The 22,123-nt window shown below is 35.7% G+C and overlaps 2 protein-coding genes across 3 annotated transcripts in view; one reads left to right on the top strand and one right to left on the bottom strand.

Moving 5' to 3' along the window:
* The first annotated feature begins 7,166 nt into the window (after positions 1-7,166).
* Positions 7,167-9,503, top strand: LOC121409349 (muscarinic acetylcholine receptor M3-like). The gene is made up of 2 exons (XM_041601285.1): positions 7,167-8,475; positions 9,496-9,503. The coding sequence occupies exons 1-2, from the start codon at positions 7,167-7,169 to the stop codon at positions 9,501-9,503; spliced, it is 1,317 nt and encodes a 438-aa protein (XP_041457219.1).
* Positions 9,504-11,783: 2,280 nt separating this feature from the next.
* The window catches only part of LOC121407140 (enhancer of mRNA-decapping protein 4-like), a 52,273-nt gene continuing 41,933 nt past the window's right edge, over positions 11,784-22,123 (bottom strand). For both annotated transcript variants that reach the window (XM_041598077.1, XM_041598079.1), the window contains 5 exons: positions 21,393-21,558; positions 18,144-18,330; positions 16,396-16,612; positions 15,871-16,034; positions 11,784-14,952 (listed from right to left, as the gene is read on the bottom strand). In XM_041598077.1, the coding sequence (XP_041454011.1) occupies positions 14,775-14,952; positions 15,871-16,034; positions 16,396-16,612; positions 18,144-18,330; positions 21,393-21,558 (912 nt within the window). In that variant the 3' untranslated portion in view covers positions 11,784-14,774. The remainder of the gene's footprint in view (positions 14,953-15,870; positions 16,035-16,395; positions 16,613-18,143; positions 18,331-21,392; positions 21,559-22,123) is intronic.

Raw genomic sequence — 22,123 nt, 5'->3', positions numbered from 1 at the left:
ATTACATGGAATATGCTACTATTTTCATTGTCATGTCAAAAAAAGTTCGATACCTCCCTGAACAGGTGTAATTATCATTTTAACGTTTTGTGGTTCAAACAAGAGGGCCCTTATACATGTAGTTAAATTTGTAAAAAAATGAAATATTATATAATTGTTTTGATTCTTTGATGTTTCTCTTTTTATTAAAATCAAAATTTGGGGTGTGGACTTGACCTTTAGTTTTTGAGATATCTAGTGTTACTGATAGATTCCATATTTTGTGTGAATATGTTAACAGGACATCGATGAATGACAGCTTTGCTGATTCAATTGTTTGTTTTGTTATCATATAAAATTATGATGAATAAAAAATATATGAATAAATGAATAAATAAATAAAATATATTTTACAGATATTATAAAGAGCATTTAATGCATGTTGAATCAGACATAATTATAGAGGTGGATAAAAAAAACTTCATGATGAGTATAGTAATCTGTACATAGTGCAAGGGCATTCTTGTCTTTCATTTCGCCGTAGGTGGCTGTTTTGTTTCTACGCACAATTCATACTACCAATTTTATTTTGGCAGGAATCTATAAAGTTATTTTTCTTTTGGCTTTTGGCTTCCTGTTGGCCAAAAGTCACTTATTCTTTGTTTTAAATCGATGCTACCTTTTCCAATCATTGGCCAGTTAGAATGAACAGTGATAGTTTTAATTGTTTATTTCCTCAGAGATATGTTTTCATGATTTACTGTGATAACCTCGAAAATATCATATACTCTGTTGATTAGTTATATGATATCCTGTGTTATGAATCGAAGCACTGATCCATATACAGGGCACACAAATATCGCTTTGAAATGCAGGAAAAATAGAGAGTGAATCAACGACAGCCAGATTAAAAAAAAATAAGAATAAGATAAGGGTTAATTATTGTCACATTCTCCCAAGTAGTGTAATCCGAATTTTGATATGGTATATTATTTACGATTGAAGTATCAGGATGTATTCTACGTTTTGATTTAAAATTTGATTTGTGCCAAAGCAAAGTATATGTTATGACTGCGATTCTTGTACAAGCTGTATAGCATAATGACTTCATGGACGTCTAGATTCATGCATTTCCAGGCGCGGTTCAAGGGGAGAGCTTCTGAATCTTTTTCATTCTTTTATTTTTAAAAATTGTTATGTTTTTGTAAAGAAAATGGTCCGTACGCTATATTCTCCCTGACCGATGTTAAAGTTATATTTTAGAGTCATAGATATATAGATATTAGTCCATATTTTGGATGGGGGGTACTCGAAAAATATCCAAAGTTTTCGGAGCAGTCTACGCGCCAAATTTTAACACAGAATTTTCTGCACATGAAGAGCGTCAGATATTTGACAATTTTAAAGTTTAAAGTTTTAAAGTGTTTCCAATGCTTTTTCAAACATATGGTTTGCATTGAATACTATGAACTTTTCACGTTGCCAAAATTATTGGGGGAGCAGATCGATATGTTTGTCCCCAGGACCATGTTGTAGATGTTTTCATGATTTTCAAGTGCCCCAAACGCAACGTTTCACTTCGAAAATTGTATCCCCGGTCACCACATTAAACATGTTAAAAGGGGATTGGTACCACTTTAAAAAAAAAACATTCCCTGTGATATACCTTATTATTACGCTCAACTCAAATGTCTCAAAATATCGCTTTTGAAAGAAGAAATTTTCGCTTACTCCCTTCCTAATTCTTGCCCCCCCCCCCCCTTATCATGAAGTAAAATCGAAAGCCCTCATCTACATGTACAATACCAATCGGGACCTGATGGGCGTTATCCATGTAGATGTAATGTTTATTGAAAATTCTCAAGTATTTTTAATATGTGATTCTTTTTTGTTCGGTTGCTACACTCGCATTATATAAATATTTTGAGGGCCAAGGGCGGGGTCCAGCTACTGGATCAGGTCAGTATAGTCTCCCACTTGTGTGCTACCTACGATAGGCCACTTCCATCGTATTAATTATAACAACGTCAAAATTTTTCAAGCCCTCGATCAGAAGCCCCCTCAATTTTTTTTTACTCTACAGAACCGCGCCGAATTATTTCAGTCATACCTTACCGAAGCACACATCGAATTTTATGTCGGATCAAAGAATATCTCCTGATCTTCCAATCATGAATATCTTACACCTAAAATGGATTCAGATAATTTTGAGAAGATACTCCCGATAATACTTTTGTTGTTTTTTTATGGCAAGTTTCTCTCTTTTTTGTTTTGAAGTATGAGTTTCTTTTTTATCCCACTTGATATATCTATTAGAAATATTCTATGCAATTGTAGATTACAGCTACGATATTATCATTTATATATATATTTAAGTATGGATCACCGTTTACGATTTTGAAATTTGTTTTTTAAGCAGTAATATAATAAAATATCCATGTGCTGTCTTGCTCAAATCTTCATATCAGAGAATTAAAATACAGACACCATAATAAAGGAAGGTTGTATGGAATGATATGCTGCTATTAATGTTATTGGGTGTCGTAAACTGATAATGTGGTATTTTCTGTGTAATATCAAGGCCTTGGGTCTTTTCATAAAGAGCTTATGAACATGGTGACTCTGCCAAATGTTAAGTACCATGGTAACATGTTGTTGCAGACAATCACAATCAAGATTGATATTTTGATAAGCCTTAGATTTTGATAAGCCTTATATTTATACTTTGATAAGCCTTAGAATTTAAATCTATACCAGCCAGAGTATGTCTGGTAACCATGTACATTCGACCTAGATTCAATTATATTCAATTATATTACAGACGTAAACATATCATGTCGACTTATATACCTCAAATCAAATATCGTTAAATGATTTTACCTGAAAAATGTTTTTATTTAAAAAAACATCTGAAATTAGTGATCGGATTTATATACTTATATTTGCTTGTAACAGAATATGTAATGTAACATGATGAAGCTAGAATTTATTCCCACGATGAATTTTGTATGTCATTGCCATTACCGTATAAATGTATATATAAATATTTATTTCTTTATAATTTTCAATGAAAATTTGCTAAAAATTTATTTGGATGAGAAACAAATAAAATTTGTACCGTTTCAGGAGAATCTTATTTCCAATTGGTGTTCCTTATCGTCTTCGAAGAGATATTTTGAATATAAACTAAGTGGGTGAAGGAATATGAAAAATGTTGATCGGTCAATCGGTGTGTATGAGAGATATCATGTTTTGGCTTTTTGTCATTATTTAATTCCCAAATTGTGATTTATCAAATAAAAAAAAAATCAAAAGTTATTTTTTCTGACTTTCGCCCTGGTGACACTTTTTTTGTTCATTCATTTATCAATCTTGATTTTCATTAAGTGAAAGAAGGAGGCAGAGATCTTTTGAACTATTTCTTGAACTGTTGTTACCAAAGAGGCCGTACGATAAACATACATGTACCTGTTCCGGGGCGGTCGGTGAGCCAGAAGAGACAAGGGTGTCGAACAGACTCGATTCGAATTGTGGTTTGTGCATTAAAGAACAACGATCACGATGATCCAGCGTAATGTTTCCCGATTCCATGGATACGTCATAAATATGGCCTAAAGTTCCATTATAATTTTCATTTCATAAAATGTTAATGCTTGTTTGGATAAGCCAGGCGATGGCAGAACTTAGCAACCACCAAATGCAAAAATAGAATGAGATCGATCGAAGAACAATACTACATCAAAATGAGAACCATTACAATCATTAGACATGTCAAGGGTAAAACAAAATAGACGCTTCATAAGTAATTGCCAATCACATTCACATCTAATGGACCGAAAGGCCTTATTTTTTGGTTCAAGGTTTGCACCGAACGACGGACTCGAGAGTCTCGCCCATCGATCTCCATGCTATGTGCTTTTTTTTTCATTGATCTCCTTGTCTTCTTTTTCTCCCCTTCAAATTACTATTTTCTCATTCTCCTCATCATGCTCACCATGACCACCATCATCAGCATCATCATCCACATCATATTGTTCTCATCATCTTCACCTTCATCATCATCATCATTATCATCTTCACCATCATCATCTTCATCATTATCATCATCATCATTATCATTGTCATTAGCATCATTATCATCATCATCATCTCCATACGATTATAATCACGGTAATGATTATTTTGATACCATTCCTCATCTTCTCCCCGCTCCTCCTCGTCCTTGATAAAGAAAAATAATGCATGAAACAGAGTATGAAATTAAGATATATTCGCAATCTCGCCCTACTCATCCACCCTTCTTCATATCAAAATCTCGGTATCACCCGCAGATATCACCCTCCTCTGTTACGCACGCTGTCATTATAAATCCCATCTCAAATAGTCAACGATTTGATTGACTCGGATCGGATTTCATATCTCCCCTTTATAAATTGCAATATTATTAAGATCCGTTTCCACCAAGCACAGGCTGGCACCTATGTAGGGGGTCTTGATTTCTTTTGATACGCCTTTCTTTTTTATTTGTTGGAAAATAGGTCGAATTACTCTAGAAAAGCAAATCATATCTTATTTTTTAATAAAGTACGTTCGTCAAGAAAGCAGTTATAATAGTATCATTTACGTTATCTGAAAAAAAAAGAAAATTGTAAGCTTTTCCTATTTTAAATTAATTTGAAGATAGAAAACTGTGCACTTGCAACAACGACAAACCTAGTGTACTAAGTTTCTTTAATAAAATGTTTAGCAACTATTGCGACATAAGAAAAGACTTTTCATTCGACTTAGTATCATTTACGTTATCTGAAAAAAGAAAATTGTAAGCTTTACCTCTTTCAAAATCATTGAAGATTGAAAACTGTGCACTTGCAACAACGATAAACCTATTGTACTAAGTTTCTTTTAAAAGATGTTTAGCAACTATTGCTATATAAGAAAAGACTTCTCATTCAACTTCACTGAAATTTCCTTTTCTTCTGTCCAAAAGAGCTGTTTAAGAACATTATCCCTGTTTCGTTTTTGATAGTTTTGTTCTCCACCCCCGTCTGACCTCATTCTCTTTATTTCCTTTGCTTTCCTCCTAATATTGCGCGATTTTTTTTTTCAAATAAAAGGGTAATACTATACCAGTCCAAGATCCGATTGTTTCATGTTAGGTGAAGTTTCCTCCCATTAATGTATGGATAATAAATTCATGAAATTTGACGAGAGGAAGTTAATAATGTTGAGTTGAAACCAATGAAAAGGGAAGAATGGTAATCTCAATAACATACATTTTAATGACTCTATCACTGTCTTGATTGACATTTTTTTATAATGTTATCAAGGACAATATCTCTTTTGACAATGCTCACGCAGCAACCTCTATTATATATTTCCCGAAAGTTCCACATGAACATCAGTCCACCGAAAGTCACCCGATTATTGACCAAAAATAGAGGTAACGTGACTATTGTATCAAATACATAGCGAAAGATCGACAAAAACGCAGAAAGGACGAACAATAAGGCGGGAAAAGTCAATGTCACCATTTACAAATGATGAAAATATTGGCAGATGAATCGTGATGATATAAGCTGAAACCTTTGCGATTGCTTCACAATATGCTCCAGTGATAGCGCCGGATAGTACCGTTCATGATTATACTTATTTCATACTGACAAAACCATTTGAGATTGACTTTGAAAAATTCTGTTGAGTTACGCGAGGGAAGGTAGTTAATCACATTGAAGGCAGATGGTTGGTAAGCTACGATTCACACTGTATTTATTTAAACATTATTTTGTATGCAATATATATTTGGTATTTCCCTTGTCTATTGAAAGAATGGACTAAGTGTTTATTACTTTATTTTCTTATAAAAGTATTATCATTTGGATAGATCTATGAATCATTCAGATATTATAAACCCAATATTAAAAGTAAATACATTTTTTATTGTAGTTTTACTCACGAATGTTAGATTTAAGAATATATATATGTATATATCACTCAATATTTAGTTAACGAATAATCATTTTACCATAAAAACATGGAAGAGAATTCGTTTTTAAAAAATTGAGTCAAAGATACAATCTAAAATCTAATACGAGTTCAATCAAAATGTCTTTATACTTTCGGTTTTTCCCCCTTTTCTCCTTTATTCGTTTTTTTTCTTTTAGGTATAAAACCATTTCTCAAGGATACAATCGTCCAATATATCATTCTGATACAATAGTCAACATGGTTAAAGGTTATTGTATCAAGTGAAATTAAAATTGCCAAAGGTTTATGCTGAAACTGTTTAAATTTCGCAATCACATTTCCAAAGGACCAATAAGTGGAAAAGGGTCGTTAGATTGACGGTCCAATGTATTTCATATTTGAGCCTCTACCACATGGAGCCTTGGGTTACGGCTGCTCGGCGACCGGGCGGCGAGAATTTAGCCAATTTCGCTCGGGCACCGAGCGGCGGCTGTTCGGTTACCACTGTTTTTTTGGGGGGGGGGGGATCGCTCGGTCGCCATTCAAGATTTAGCGCGGAGTTCGAATTCTGGCGGCGTCTGCTCACTTTTCAATCGCCGCCCGAAATACGCCCGGGTGGTCACCGTCCAAGCGCCGGCGTAATCGAGCGGCCGCCGCCGAACGATTTAGGTCAAAAATTGAACTCATGGGTCAAAGGCTTTCGAGTGGTCACCGGCTGCTCAGAAATCGGTCGATGATCTCGCGGCGAGTTCAAGATCGCCGGGCGCCAAACAGAAAAGTTAACCCGATTTGGCTTGACTTAATGGGTAATCGACAGGGCACTGCTAGGCCACCGATAAGTCCGCTCGGCTTCTACAAAAATCGTTGGGCGATGCCTTAATTCAGGCGGTGCCCCGAGCAGGCTACTAATCGGTCGGTCGCCACTCGTGAATTTTGACTGAAGCCTTATCACACAAATTTTATATTTCAGTTCTGCAGAACATCTCATAAAGTCGCAAAATTTTCAGAATATTGGATCGCTGTCAAAGGTAGTCTGTGAAACGTATTTAACATTTTAACATTAGCATTTAGGCCTATAATAGACAGGTGTATGAATTTGGTACATTTGATTCAAGGCTCATAGGCCATTATGATCATATTTTTCCCGCATGCTGATCGAATTTAATTTATTTCTATTCTCATTTTCAATTCCAATGTAGATCCGCCGTAAAATATTGATCAGAATGGATAGCACAACGTTTACATCGACTACAGATCATGGTCAACAAAACGTGACGATGACTACCCAAACAACGCCCGCCATTACGACGAAAGCAACGATACTGTTCAGTATCGAACTCTCCTTGTCAATCATGACAGTGCTCCTTAACGCCTTGATTTTACGAGCATACCACATCGAGAAGAAACTGCAGACCTACCCCAACCGATACATCCTTAATATCACCGTTTCTGACATGCTGGTTGGATTCATCATGGCGATTCGCAGTACTACCGTCCTCTACAACCAATGGATATTCGGACATGACCTCTACCACGTGTTTATCGGAGTACAGAACACGCTCCTTGGGGTGTCTGTCCTCGGTATCATCGCCATATGCGTGGACCGTTACCTGGCAACAACGTATCCACTACAGCACTTTCAACGACGGAAAAGGAGCATTGCGGATATCGTCAATGTCATCACTTGGTTGGTGTCCTCGGCTTTCTGGATACCTCTGGTGATAGTCTGGAATTTAGTGAAGCCCACGGAGTTTACACCTATAGGCAGATACAAAATGAATTATAATGACAATATTTATGTTGTGGGTGCTATCAGCGTCGCCAGGATAGGTATACCAGTGGTTCTCATCATTACCTTTTACGTGAGGATTCACTTCCGAATCAAAGCTGCTCGTAGCAAACGTCTCTCTGGTATGTTTGGCAGAAGGGCAAGAAATACTGGAGACATGCACACCAGTCAGAGCGATGACTTGGACAACTGCACCTCTTCAGCAGTTCGACAAGGAAAGAAGCACGAAGATGGACATAATGAAACAACTCTATCACAGTTTGATTTGTCTTTAAGTGATCTGAAGGGAATGGAGTTTGATGAGAAGAGTCACCAGGATAAAGAGGGTCAAGAGAATGCCATCAATAGCCAAGATGTTGACTCAGATTCAAATCAAGGCAACATCAAGTATCATCACGATGGAATTGAAGATGGTGAACAACAATATCAGGATTCTAGTGATAGCCAAGTGGACATCGATACTGAACAACAAAACACCAAGCAACATCAATCTGATGATGTCCTTGAAGATGAAGACTATAAAAACAAGGATTTTGATGTTGAACAACCGGAATTTAGTGGTGGTCACCTGGACATTGATACTGACCAAGAAAACACCAAACAGCGCCTTGAAAATGAGGAAGTTGTTCTTGCAGACTTTTCAAAGAATTTGCCAAAGCAAAAAAAGGAGAATGTTCCTTCACGTCGAGACATATCGACTCGAACCATACCTTCAAAGCACTTGCAACCCAAAGGTAACAAGGGTAAGCTAAGACACCTAGAATCGTCCAATAACAATAAAGTAATACGAACTTTGACCTTTATCATACTAGCCTTCTTTGTGACCTGGCTACCAGGGACTATCAACTTGATCTTTTTTAAAAACAAGATATTTTCTGAAGTTTCCTTTTGGTTGACTTATAGCAACAGCCTCATCAACCCAATAGCATATGCCATAGCACAACCTTTATTCCGCTCGTCCATGTTAAAGATCATAAAATGCAAATAATGAACAAATAGGGGCATCACCTATTTAATACAAGGCAAATCATTTTCACCTGTGCTTCTTCGTACAATGAAGAGCATATGTTTTTGCTGATAATGAGGATTTATCTAAGGAAATTTGGCATCCCTCTGGCAATCATAATATTAAGTAGTTTTCCCCATATACAGAATTAATTTTCATGAATTAAACCTTCAGGAAAGTAATACTTGTATTTTGAAATTAAGGTTCCTAGAGTGAATCACTGAATCAATGTTTGATGAAACTGTCACAAGTTCAAAGACATGACTAAAGACATAGTTGCCATTGACAAACCCTTGCCTTTCAATGGAATTAATTTTTGTTTCTTTTAAATATACATAGCCATAATCAGCCCAAGTGCATAATTTGCAATGGACAGGATGGACAATCTAAGCAATATTAGATCTATGAAAGTCTTTGTTTACATGGTAATTCAGATGAGTCACTTTTCTCAGTCCAACTCAAAGATCTTATGCGTGATGTTTTGTGTATTATTGTGAAAAACTTAGTCTTAAATCTCTACTAAATTTTCTAATACCATGAAAACTTCAGTATAATTCACAGGGAAATTGAAAAATCACCCCATATCAAATTAGTGTTGCTATGTCAGTGATTTATATTCAATTTTATCAAAGAAAACAATGATTATATTCTACGTTTTCATAGTATGCTAGCTTTCATCTTCTTTGTGCAATATCCATGACAACGATGTTTATAAAGATATAGAAATTAAACTCATATTTGTCTTCTTCTTTCATAGCAAAGTAAATTTCTGGGCATACCAATGACTAATTTTATTAGTCCTCTTGTGTTTTTCTTTCTCTCCTTCCATTTCCTGTTCTCCTTCTCGTATTTCATTTAACACGGATATTCAAATAATTATGTGAATGAAAAATAGGGTTATTCGATGTCCTAGAGATAAATGAAATAAAAATGTAATTGGGTAAAACAAATTTGTTGTGGATGTTCTATAGCTATATGGGCCTCATGTCAATATCAAATTGTCCTGCATTTCTTATACATTTTGTCCATATTATGCTGTATTTTGTAGAGTGCCTAGGATAAAGTTTTAAGCACTATATAATCTTCATTGTTACGTTTTTTTTAATTATTATTATTAGTAGTAGTAGTAGTATTGATTTTTAAAGTGATAGCAGACAACTTGATTGGAATATGTTCATGTCTTTGGTAGATTTTAAAGGATAATTTACGATTCTTCACTGTCACAGGACCCCATCTCACAAAGGAATGTGATTGATTGATTGATTGAGTCAGTCCATCTCAAATATGGAGAGCAGGTATTACTATCATCTAGAATGGACATTCCCTTTCAATCATATCTTCTTAATGTGACTAATACTCATGCAATGTTATAATGGGGCTTTGCAAAAAAAAAAAAAGTGGAATGCCTCTGGCCGTCTCACCTGCATCACGCAGTTCAATATAGCAGCAGTGCTGACTCTGAAAACTACTCTAACTCGCACAAGATGTTCAGTGATACATGGTTACTCTTATGTCCACTTTTTATGAACTAGACCAATAAACTTACAGAGATATGATGGTTATTCAACAAAAAAACCCAACATGGTCAAAGTTCATTGACCTTACATGACCTTTGACCTCGATCATGTGACTTGAAACTCGCACAGGATGTTCAGTGACACTTGATTACTCTTATGTCCAAGATTCATGAATCAGATCCATAAGCTTTCAAAGTTATGATGGTAATTCAACAGATACACCCAATTCGGCCAAAGTTCATTGACCTTTGACCTTGGTCATGTGACCTGAAATGCGCACAGGATGTTGAGTGATCCTTGATTACTCTAATGTCCAAGTCTAACGAACTAGACCAATAAACTTTCAAAGTTATGATGGTAATTCAACAGATACCCCCGATTCGGCCAAAGTTCATTGACCCTAAATGACCTTTGACCTTAATCATGAGACCTGAAACTTGCACAAAATGTTCAGTGATGCTTGATTACTATTATGTCCATGTTTCATGAATCAGATCCATAAACTTTCAAAGTTATGATGAGAATTCAACAGATACCCCCAATTCGGCCAAAGTTCTTTGACCCTAAATGACCTTTGATCTTGGTCATGTGACATAAAACTCAGGCAGGATGTTCAGTGATAATTGATTAACCTTATGTCCAAGTTTCCTGAACTAGGTCCATATACTTTCTAAGTTATGATGTCATTTCAAAAACTTAACCTCAGGTTAAGATTTCGATGTTGATTCCTCCAACATGGTCTAAGTTCATTGACCCTAAATGACCTTTGACCTTGGTCATGTGACATGAAACTCTAATAGGATGTTCAGTAATACGTGATTAACCTTATGGCCAAGTTTCATGAACTAGGTCCATATACTTCCTAAGTTATGTCATTTCAAAAACTTAACCTCGGGTTAAGATTTGATGTTGACGCCGCCGCCGTCACCGTCGGAAAAGCGGCGCCTTTAGTCTCACTCTGCTATGCAGGTGAGACAAAAACGAATGTTCAATTGTAAACCTCTGTGAATGAAAAATTGTATTCTGCTGTTCTTTTTTAACAGAAATTATTTCATAAAACAAAAAATCTACAATGCTATGCAGCGTGAAAAAATATTGGTCATAACACTCTGCCTATTCAGGGTGATTGGCAGTAACATGGGGAAAAAAGGTATCAAGACAGAGGAATGTTGTATGCTAGTATTTTGATCTTAAGATTGATAAAAAGAAGGTTAAAATTGTACTAGTTGATGGGTCTGACTTTGTCTAGTAATATAAAATATTGTCCACGGTGAAATTAGGAACAGTAACCAAACATTTCACAAATCAATAAAAGAAGATGACAACACCACATTTACATCATTGCCTTACCACTTTCCATAACTGAATCTCGAGCAGAAAATAAGAGAACTCTGAATACAGTACGAATAGTAATATTCTCAATATAAACATGTTTATTAAAAAAGAACACAAGTTTAGCAATGAACAAACAAAACTGTCAAGTCATTACATCAGAGCTTGGCCTGAACAACTAAACATAACTTGTATCAGCAATAACCAAAACGTGTATTGCTGAAACAACTAAACAATATGATAATATTCTGCTTATACAAAACACTTTACCTGAACTATAACGGTCTCTAAAGTGCTTTACAGATATATTATTACGACGGTCACTGGATTTAACTGAAGTTAAAATGATACAGCTTGCACACATTCTATGGGACGTAATGTACTGGTTAGTGTTAACCCAAGATTAATTAAAAACACTGAATTTGTAATTCACTGATCTCAACTATCAAATAAAACAAAGGTAATTTACATTTAATCAAAACATACCATGAGACTGTATTCAAGAATACCTTATATAAGAATGTGCAGGCCAGATGCCAACTATCAGTTTTAAGTTTTTCATACATATGCCTGCTTTTTAAATGGAGCAGTGCACATACAATAATATTGTTATCTATTGTATCATGTAGCAGCTTCAAAGGTATATATAATATTGCCATGATTTCTATCACATTGTATTAATTTTCTTGAAAAATAATCATGCTATCAAGATTTTTTTTTTAAGAATGAGAAAAACCTCTCATAAGCTCTGAGAAGAGAATGAGCAAGAGAAAAAACACGATTTGATTTCTCTGACTCTGTTCATCCAAAATACTAAGCCCAGCCCAAACAAAATGTACGGAATATTGGCAGCTTATCAGCATACATCCAAGATATTAAATTTATAACCTATTTTGCATGAACTCTTCAATTTCCACAAAAACCTTCAATTCTATGATTTTTTCAAAACATTCTCCTCATAGCTACCAGTAGTATAGATCGATATGGAAATGCATTGTGGGTAATGGCGGAAATCATAGAACTTCTTTCACAAATCACAATTAAAGGCCCATCAGGTAGGTGACCGCATTTAGACGAGCTGTTTTGCTACTGTTACTTGATAAGGCACTTCACAGCATAATGAATAATAAAAGATCAGGGTCTAGTAACAGTGATTGATCATACGCTTGATTTTCATGATTGAACATAGTAGTCAATGGAATCAATCGTAAGAATATTCTTCTACAATGATTTGTGTTACAGGCCCCCATGCCCTCAATATTCATTAGACCTTAATGGCACGAATTCACAAATGTGGTTTTGAAAACCCACAGTTGAGTCCATGGTTTATGTAGATTTCCTGTATAAATTTCGCTTAATTTAGCTCGTATCGGAAACGTGTATAAAAAATGCCCAATGCTGACGCACGCTTTTGTCACAGTGCGCCAAATTGACGCCTGTTACCATGGTTAGATACACTATTTTATTCATTAGTCCACTGTTTTGAGTAACGAGTCCACTCTTCAAACAGTGGATTCATGAATAAAATGGCGTGGATAACCACACAATAGGCGTAAATTTGGCGCACTGTGACAAAAGCGCGTATCAGCATTGGAATTTTTATATACGCAGTAAAATAAGGGTAATTTATACAGGAAATCTGCATAAATCATGGACTCGACCATGGGTTTTCAAAACCACCTTTGTGAGTTCGGGCCAATGTGTCTAGTAATCACCTGATTGTGTTAGCTGTGATTAGACTTATTCAGCTTCATAAATATGGGCCCTGATAATAAAAAAAAGAATTAAAAAAATAGATTAAAAATACTTAATGGGTGTAAAAAACATGCTTAAAAATATACATTTTTGCTTCTAAGCGCATGAATAAAAATTATCGCACAATGCCATATACTCTTTCATGATTTATCAAGTGCTTTGTGAAGAATGCAGGACAATGCTTTGATACGTGATGATGGCACAACTAGATACGTATCTCTAAATTATTGATCTTTTTTTAAATACTTTCCAACCCCCACTTTCCCCAATATTTACTTATTTCATGAACTGGTCAAGCCATGATGATTGAAGAGCATGAAACCTATTCATATGACAAGTGGAGGTGAAACAATTCAGGAATGTTCCACATATAGGGGTAAGATGTTTGTATCATATGAAATTGCCCAAATGCAGATAGGATCGTAATAAATCATGCCTCACTCCAACAGCATTGCCTCCCTTACATTTCATTATAAGAGAATGAAACCCTGGGTACAAATTAGTTTGTGTGAGAAAAAATTAAAGAAACACCAATGAAAGTTTGAGAAAAAAAATGAACAAACAATAAGATAGTTATAAGAATTTTAATGTTGACATCACTAATGATGTTGACATCCTCCCAAGGGCAACGTGACCAATGTGAGTTATATTCAATTTGTTGTACAAATCCTCAATTTCTTTTCTACATATTTCAATTAAAATTGCAATATTCATGAATTCCATCTACAGATCACAGGTTGCTTTTTTTTTCACAGGAGATGTTAAAGAGACTCCATGAAATGATTGACAACGGGTTTGTAATAAAAGAATGAGCAAATTGTCTGTTTGGAGGTTTATTATCAGTGTTAAAAGGGGGTGACGTCACAAATCTTGGTTGCATTGCCAAGGGGAGGATCTCCATAGCAGTCATGATTTTGACATTCCAGTGCTTATAACTTTCTTATTGTTTGTCCCATTGTTCTCAAACTTTCATTGATCTTATTCTTCGATTTTACGTTTTCATACAAGCAAACTTGATCCAAGGGCCTCAGGCTCCTTAATAAAATGAAAGATTAGTGACACTTTTGATAAAAACAGAAAATAAGCATGGAACTAAATGATTAGTCTTAAAAAAACCCAAATACATATTAGATGCATGCATCAGGTAGATATATGTGATTGTTAGTGTGGTCTGTCCAAAATATAAAGCCATTTTGCAACATACCAGATACAGAGAGGAAAATGTGCATTACAGATATACCATCACAAATCTTTTGCAATCTAATTTTCTTCTATCATGTTTTTATGTATTGGTGTGTTAAAAACAATTTTTGTCTGGGGATATCAGGACTCCATTTTGAAATCAGTAGTTCAAACATCCATTTTATAGCAGGTTTGCATGACTTTGTCTAAACTTCTATTTCACGGAACTATAAAGTAACAGTTTTACATCCTATTTGAGGGACTGGGCCTGCATGAGGACCCTCTTGAGCTGCTTAGTCTGGGGATGGTTTGGCTGTGTCTGTAGGACCATGGTGATCTGACGACAGAGTTCCGTGATGATACCAGATAGATGTTCTCTTGTTACTGGGAAGGTGGTGTCTACGGCAAGCAATGCCTCATCAATGTATCTGCGGGGAAGAGAAAAATCAGAGGTAAATAGCTTGGGCCTGTTTCATAAAACTTGTTATCATAACAAATTTACAAAAACACTTAAAGGACAAGTCTACCCCAACAAAAACATAATTTGAATAAAAAGAGCAAAATTTAACAAGCATAACACTGAAAATTTCATCAAAATCAGATGTAAAATAACAAAGTTATGACATTTTAAAGTTTCGCTTCATTTCACAAAACAGTTATATGCACATCTCGGTCGGTATGCAAATGAGGGAACTGATGACATCACTCACTATTTCTTTTGTATTTTATTATATGAAATATTTTGATTTTCTCGTCATTGTCATGTGAAATGAAGTTTCATTCCTCCCTGAACATGTGGAATTCCATTATTTTAACATTTTGTGCTTCAGGCAAGGAGGTCCTAATCATCAAATTCGTATAAATTGAAATATTGCACACTTCAAACAATAAAAAACAAAGGAAATAGTGAGTGACATCATTTACTCTCTCATTTGGATGTAACTGGCTCGTTCATATAACTATTTTGTTAAAAATAAGCGAAACTTTGAAATGTCATAACTTTCTTATTTTACATCCGATTTTGATGAAATTTTCAGAATTGTGCTTGTCTGATTTTTCTCTATTGATTCAAATCAACATTTTTCTCAGGTGGACTTGACCTTTAAAGGCTATTGAAATCCTTCAGTCTCATTTGCTGATAGTATATTTGTTATAGAAATTGTGCATTGTATCATAACAAATCCTTATGACAGGGGACCCTGGTATTCACAAGGATGTACAAACTTAAACTTGAAATCACTCCCTACATGAACACAAAGTCACACAAAAGGTTTCACCAGTCGTTCGTAAAGTCGCGTGTAACCTAGGAACAGCTTTGTGAAACACCCAGCAAGTGAGATACTTACGTGCACTTGATCTTGGTCTGTGAACCCAAGTCCTGAGAAAGCTGTTGGATGAGAGAGAGAAGCACAGGCTGCTCCAGCAGACATCCGTCGTCGGTGAAGATGGTGTCAGGGGTCACCTCGTTACACGTGAACACCACCACTCGAAGGTCGGATGCATTCAGAGCCTGGGATGAAAAATTTGTCAAAGGACATTGGCATGAAATGATGACAGAAGACAATCGAAGCATGACAACATTAGTATCAAGCAGCTAAAATAAGAAAATAAACATAAATACTCCTCACCAATACTTAAATTCCCAACCCCTCTCCTCTCCTTGGATCTCAAGATGGTGATATCTTCTCCTTTTCTGCTCCCCTTCCTTTGTCCCATCCCTCCTACTCTTTCTTCTTCTCCTCCACCTCCTCCTTCTCATTCTACTCCCCCCTCTTAAACCTTCTCCTCCTATTTCCCCAGCTCATAATTCTCATATCTTGCTCCCCTTCCCCCTTCTCCTCTATCTTATCCTCATCCCTAGCATTACTCACATGTTGGAAAGCTGCATTGATGAGCTTCTGTTCTATCAACTGTTTAATCTTGGCCTGTATGTGTTGTATGTCCTGTGCCTGCGGTATGGGTGTGGCTGCCTGCGACCTGATGGCAGCCATCATATCCTGCTGGAGGGTTGCCTGATGAGCCTTGAGCGCCGTCCCGATCTCCTCCTGGACGATCACCTGAACCCTGTCCAGCACGTCTCTCTTTAACCTGTAAATGGGTAAAGTTCTTCCAATAGTTAATCAATTGTCTACTCACTGGAACCAGGCGGTCCCTGCACAAAGTTACAGAATTCAGTAGACGATATGTCAGGTGTTTGCTTTTTCATCCAACAGTTACAGATTTCATGTATTTATTCTTAGAAACATATGCACCGTTTCATAAACCGTAAAGCTGTTCATAAAGGCAGGGATGCCACGTAGGTTTGATTAAAAAGTTCTGAAAATCATCTAGAATGACCCCTTACCTGAATAAAAAAGGTGTTTCTATGGCTAAAAATATGTTGAAAAAGGGTGAATTAAGACTTTAGTCTGAGAAGTGGCATCTGTGTATAAAGGTTACATATTCTCTTACCACTAACTGAGAAATGAATAGCCAAAATCTGACCCAAAATGCTTTTAACGAAATATCAATGTCTCAATGCAAAAGCAAAATAATAGATAATTTGCCCTGCCATCAAGAGAAACAACATTTAATCAATATCTGCAAATTGTAACTTCAGCTATCAAGACACAAACTTGGATGTATTCCATTTATTTGTAATGTTGTGCTTACTTTTTTAAAAATCTCTCACATAGTTAGGTCAAAGACCTATGTAATGATGAGTAATGCCTCACTACAGGATACTAATACATAGACCTGATTTTGCCAGATTACAAATCTATGATGATAATCATAGATTTGGGGTAATTTGATACAGGAAAAATTCAACAGAGAGGAAACCATAGAGCAAGGTAGAGGCTTGATGAGAGAGCAGAAAAGAGCTTAAAGGACAAGTCCACCCCAACAAAAACTTGATTTAAATAAAAAGAGAAAAATTCAACAAACATAGCACTGAAAATTTCATCAAAATCGGATGTAAATAAGAAAGTCATGGCATTTTTAAAGTTTCGCTTCATTTCACAAAACAGTTATATGCACATCTTGGTCAGTATGCAAATGAGGAATCGATGACATCACTCACTATTTCTTTTGTATTTTATTATATTAAATATGAAATATTTTTATTTTCTCATCATTGTCATGTGAAATGAAGTTTCATTCCTCCCTGAACACATGGAATTCCATTATTTTAACATTTTGTGCTTTAGGCAAGGAGGTCCTAATCGTCAAATTCGTAAAAATTGAAATATTGTATAATTCAAACAATAAAAAACAAAAGAAATAGTGAGTTACATCATCGACTCTCTCATTTGGATGTAACTGGCTCGTTCATATAACTATTTTGTTAAAAATAAGCAAAACTTTGAAATGTCATAACTTTCTTATTTTACATCCAATTTGGATGAAATTTTCAGCATTGTGCTTGTCTGATTTTTCTCTATTGATTCGAATCAACATTTTTCTGAGGTGGACTTGACCTTTTAAGGAGCAAGAGATGTAAGTGGATGGAGGATAAGATAAACTGAGGTATTTATGTGCGAGTGGATGAAATTGGATATCATAGACCAATATTCTGTCTTGGTTTTGACTATCCATCCATTTTTTACTCATTGAAACATGTGATTGTCCCTAAACTCACTTTTCTGTGGTTGTATGCAGCTGTTCAGAGATCTCTCCCTGTACATTCTGGAAGATAGATGCTTTGAGTTCATCCATGCTTGTCCTTTGCGTTTCAACCATTGATTTCAGTTCCTTCATGATGGGCTCCTGTCCCTCCCTCTGTTTCTGCTTCGTCTTGGCCAGATTTGCTTCAAGCTGATTCACATCTGACAAATAAAACGTAAAACAAAACGTGATACAAAAAGGAAAGGAGCAAGTAAATGTAAATATATATATCACATGCAAGAAATGTCATAAACAATATGTTGGCAAAGCAGAAAACACACTCTACACCAGATTTAGTAACACCAGATCAGAAATCTGCATTTACAACTCCACTACCAATCACAACACTAAAATGATCCCCTATGTCCTCCACTTTAACCTCCCTGACCACTCTATTAACGATGTTTCAATCATGGCAATAGAACAGATAGACAAATACCGCTCAATCATCTTACACCAAGAATCATACTGGATCACAACTCTACGCACCTTCGCCCCCATGGAATCAATGTTGACAATTAGAACCAATGATCCATCACGTACACCACCACACACTTAACTTCACTTGACTTCTTACATTCCCACCTTCAAAACCTTCTCTCACTGGGATATTAGGTAACTATTTCTGTTTTTCAACATCATCTGATCATATACTTGTATTATGTTTGGCATTTATTAAACCCTTTACATATCTCTCTTCGACCCCTTTCGTTGTTTATTTTCACTGTATCACCCGTACCCACAGCACCCATAAAGTTTAGCTATGTCTCCTTACCCCTACACAGTTTAATTTATTGCCGTAGTATCTTGATTACTGTTTATGATTATGTTGCTTACCGCACAATACTAATATGAATTATACGATTTTATTTACCTGTGCATGACCATGTATATTTTGAAATAATTTTATATTTATACATAATAGAACATTGAATGTCAAGTTCCTAAACGATATCTTGTACAACCATTATCGTGATTATTTGTATATTATGTAAATGTATGAATATATAAATATATTTATGTATCAATATTTGCAATACTGTAACTAGTTGTTCTTTCACATGAATCAATATCCTTTATTGTAATTACATTACCTAATACACAAGACAAGCCATCCTTACCGATGCCTAGAAACTGCAATTAATCTCCTTTGCCTGCAAATACCTTGTCTTTCTTCACAGTTTAAGTTACCAAATCGTTTTCTATTGTACATCTCGTTTCATTCATTACCCCCCCCTTTTTTTTTGTTATTCTACTGTTACCCTTCTGTTCCGTAACTTTTTGTAACTCTTTATTTACTTTGTTATTACGATTTTATTTGTATGGTTTTGTTCTATTTTGTTTTGTTTGTTTCAATACATATAGGCCTGATGAAGGCCGTGCTGGCCGAAAGCTAGCCATTAACCCTATCTAGGCCGGGGTATTTTGGGAGTTCCTATGGCCGGGGGGGGGGCCTCCCAGGCCCCCCCCCTTAGATCTCGGCCGTCGACCGCGCGATCGCGCCGAAAATTGGCACGCGGGTTGCCTGGGACATAATCTACAAGATTGTATAGTAATTTATTTCATGCGAATCGCTATTAAGTGATTATGCTAATTTATGCGTAATTAGTATGCGAAATCATACTTTTTCCTCTAACTCCCTAAATAGAGCTCCAAATGTACTAATTTTTGGTATAGAAACTCTTTGTGGTGTCCTTAGCAAGTGTACATGAAAAAAATTGTGATATCAAATCATTTTCTTATGTATTATATTGTTTTTTGCAATTTCTTATGTATTTCTTTGTTTTTTTTACCTTTTGTTTTTCATTGTTTTTTCAATGAAATTTGTTGGGGACTCTTCTGTGATCATAAAAAGCATAAAATGAATACATTTAGACTAGCAAAACTAAAAATAATCATACATCTATGAATTTTGGTTGAAAACACAATTTGCATTGACTTTGTACACAAAATCACGTTTTTGAGCAATTTTCGGTCTGACATGCACTTACATAATGTTGCGTAATTTCAGAACCACGTACCCGGGTGACGCAAAATTGGTCTCAAAAGTTGCGCAAGACTTGAAAGTAAAAAGTCAGCGAGCGGCGTGGTCAAAAAATTTCGCACGGCGAAAATATCGCGCGATTCGTTGAGGGGGGCCTCCGAGGCCCCCCCCCGGCCTAGATAGGGTTAAATGAGACACGATTGAAAGCTACATCCATGCCTGGATTTTTTACATCTACACAGAACCTGACATGCTGCAACACACATTGTTCAAAGGGCCCTCTTAATTATAATGCATGTTGTCAACAGTTAACAACTTGCTCTTTTCCCCTGGATGGATTCTCACTTGTATTTCTGTAAATGTGCATTTCAAAACAAACAAAAATATTTGTATATTTTTCTATTTTGTTAGAGAGTATTTGTTGTTCTAATAATAGGGCTTCTTCCCCCAAAACAACATCTCAAACCCCAGTGGCAGTTTTTGCCAAGGGTGGAAGGGACATGCCCCTCTCTATAATCTATGAATTCTCTATTGATCATACATGCTTGATAAATTTGACATATTTGTTATGAATATTCTCATTTTATATATGATTACGCCAACTATCTATATTAATCTTGTTATGCATGGATAAAAAAATCCTGTAACCATCTACTTAGGCAAGTTCCTGTTTAAATATTTTAATTTCTTAAGCATTGTGTCACTATGCAACTGCCTATCATATATTCTTGTATTGTAAAATATTCTGCAATTCATCCTTTGGCTACGAATGAGTTTTCAAGAAACCATTACCATTACATATTATAGCTAAATCTAAGAACTGCTCATCTGCCCCCCCCCCCTCTATTTTTCAAATTTGCTCTGGATCCACCACTAATCACTGTCATCTGTATTCATAATAATGTCTCTGATTGAATATCTTAAGATCACATACATGAGGCTCCATGGAGGGCGAGGGTTTTGAACCGAAGGTAAAACTGTTAGCTACATATGCAGCATATCTGTTTTTGGTCATTATAATATTTTTCTCTTCTTTTTTTTTGGTGGGGTGGGGGTAGGTTATATGAGGTTACATATAGGGTAATTTCAAATAATCACAAATAATCATCCACATGCATGTATATTACTTTCTCAATGCTGTTTATGCCTGTATTGCATATTTAGCTATGGTATTTATTTGTCAAAAAAATGCAAAAATTTACAATTGCAAACCTATTTTGGAAATATTCAGGAACTTACATTCTCTTGTGCCTGCATCAAAACTGGTATTAATCTGTTCAAACATGGATGAACACGCCCTCTCAAAGGCAGGAACGACAGTACTGTGGAAAGCTTCTCGGTAGGTGTTCTGAATGGTGGTTGAAAGGGTGCTCGCTGCAGCCTGTCCCATGGTATCTGCAACGCCCTGGAGAAAAAACAACACATGTGTATTAAAGGTGTATTATATATGTATGAGAGATTCTGACACACTCTTGGCATCACTGTAAAAAAGATAAATCACTTGATAATTCCTGAGTAGGAAGCAGTGCAAGTTGATTACAATCCATTCAAAAATCAACTTCGGTTCTGGCTATGACATGAAGTATTCTAATAAAGGGAAAAGTGCTTCACAATTATTTTGAAAATATTTATAAAACTGTATTGAATAGGTGTGCGTTGTGATCTGAATATTACTCAAAGTAGCAGAAAGACATATTTATTACTAACATATATCCATGAATGGGACCCACACAGATGTTCAGCCAAGATATGTTAGCTAATTTAGGTCATATCCTGAACATCATTGCATCTGAGAAGCAATCATTTGTAATGGACCATATTCTTCCTGAGAAATATAAAAGCTCAAAATTGTTGCATTCATCTCTCTCAAAACAGTATCTTCCCTTTCAGCAATAGTGATAGTGTCAACAAATCTAGGAATTAGACCAACCACCATAAGGCCAACTGAAATCAGGTCAACCAGTACTCAA

The sequence above is a fragment of the Lytechinus variegatus genome, chromosome 2 (genome assembly GCF_018143015.1).
Source record: "Lytechinus variegatus isolate NC3 chromosome 2, Lvar_3.0, whole genome shotgun sequence".
Taxonomy (NCBI): Eukaryota; Metazoa; Echinodermata; class Echinoidea; order Temnopleuroida; family Toxopneustidae; genus Lytechinus; species Lytechinus variegatus.
Note: the sequence above shows the minus strand (reverse complement) of the source record. Positions and strands in the feature narration are given on the sequence as shown.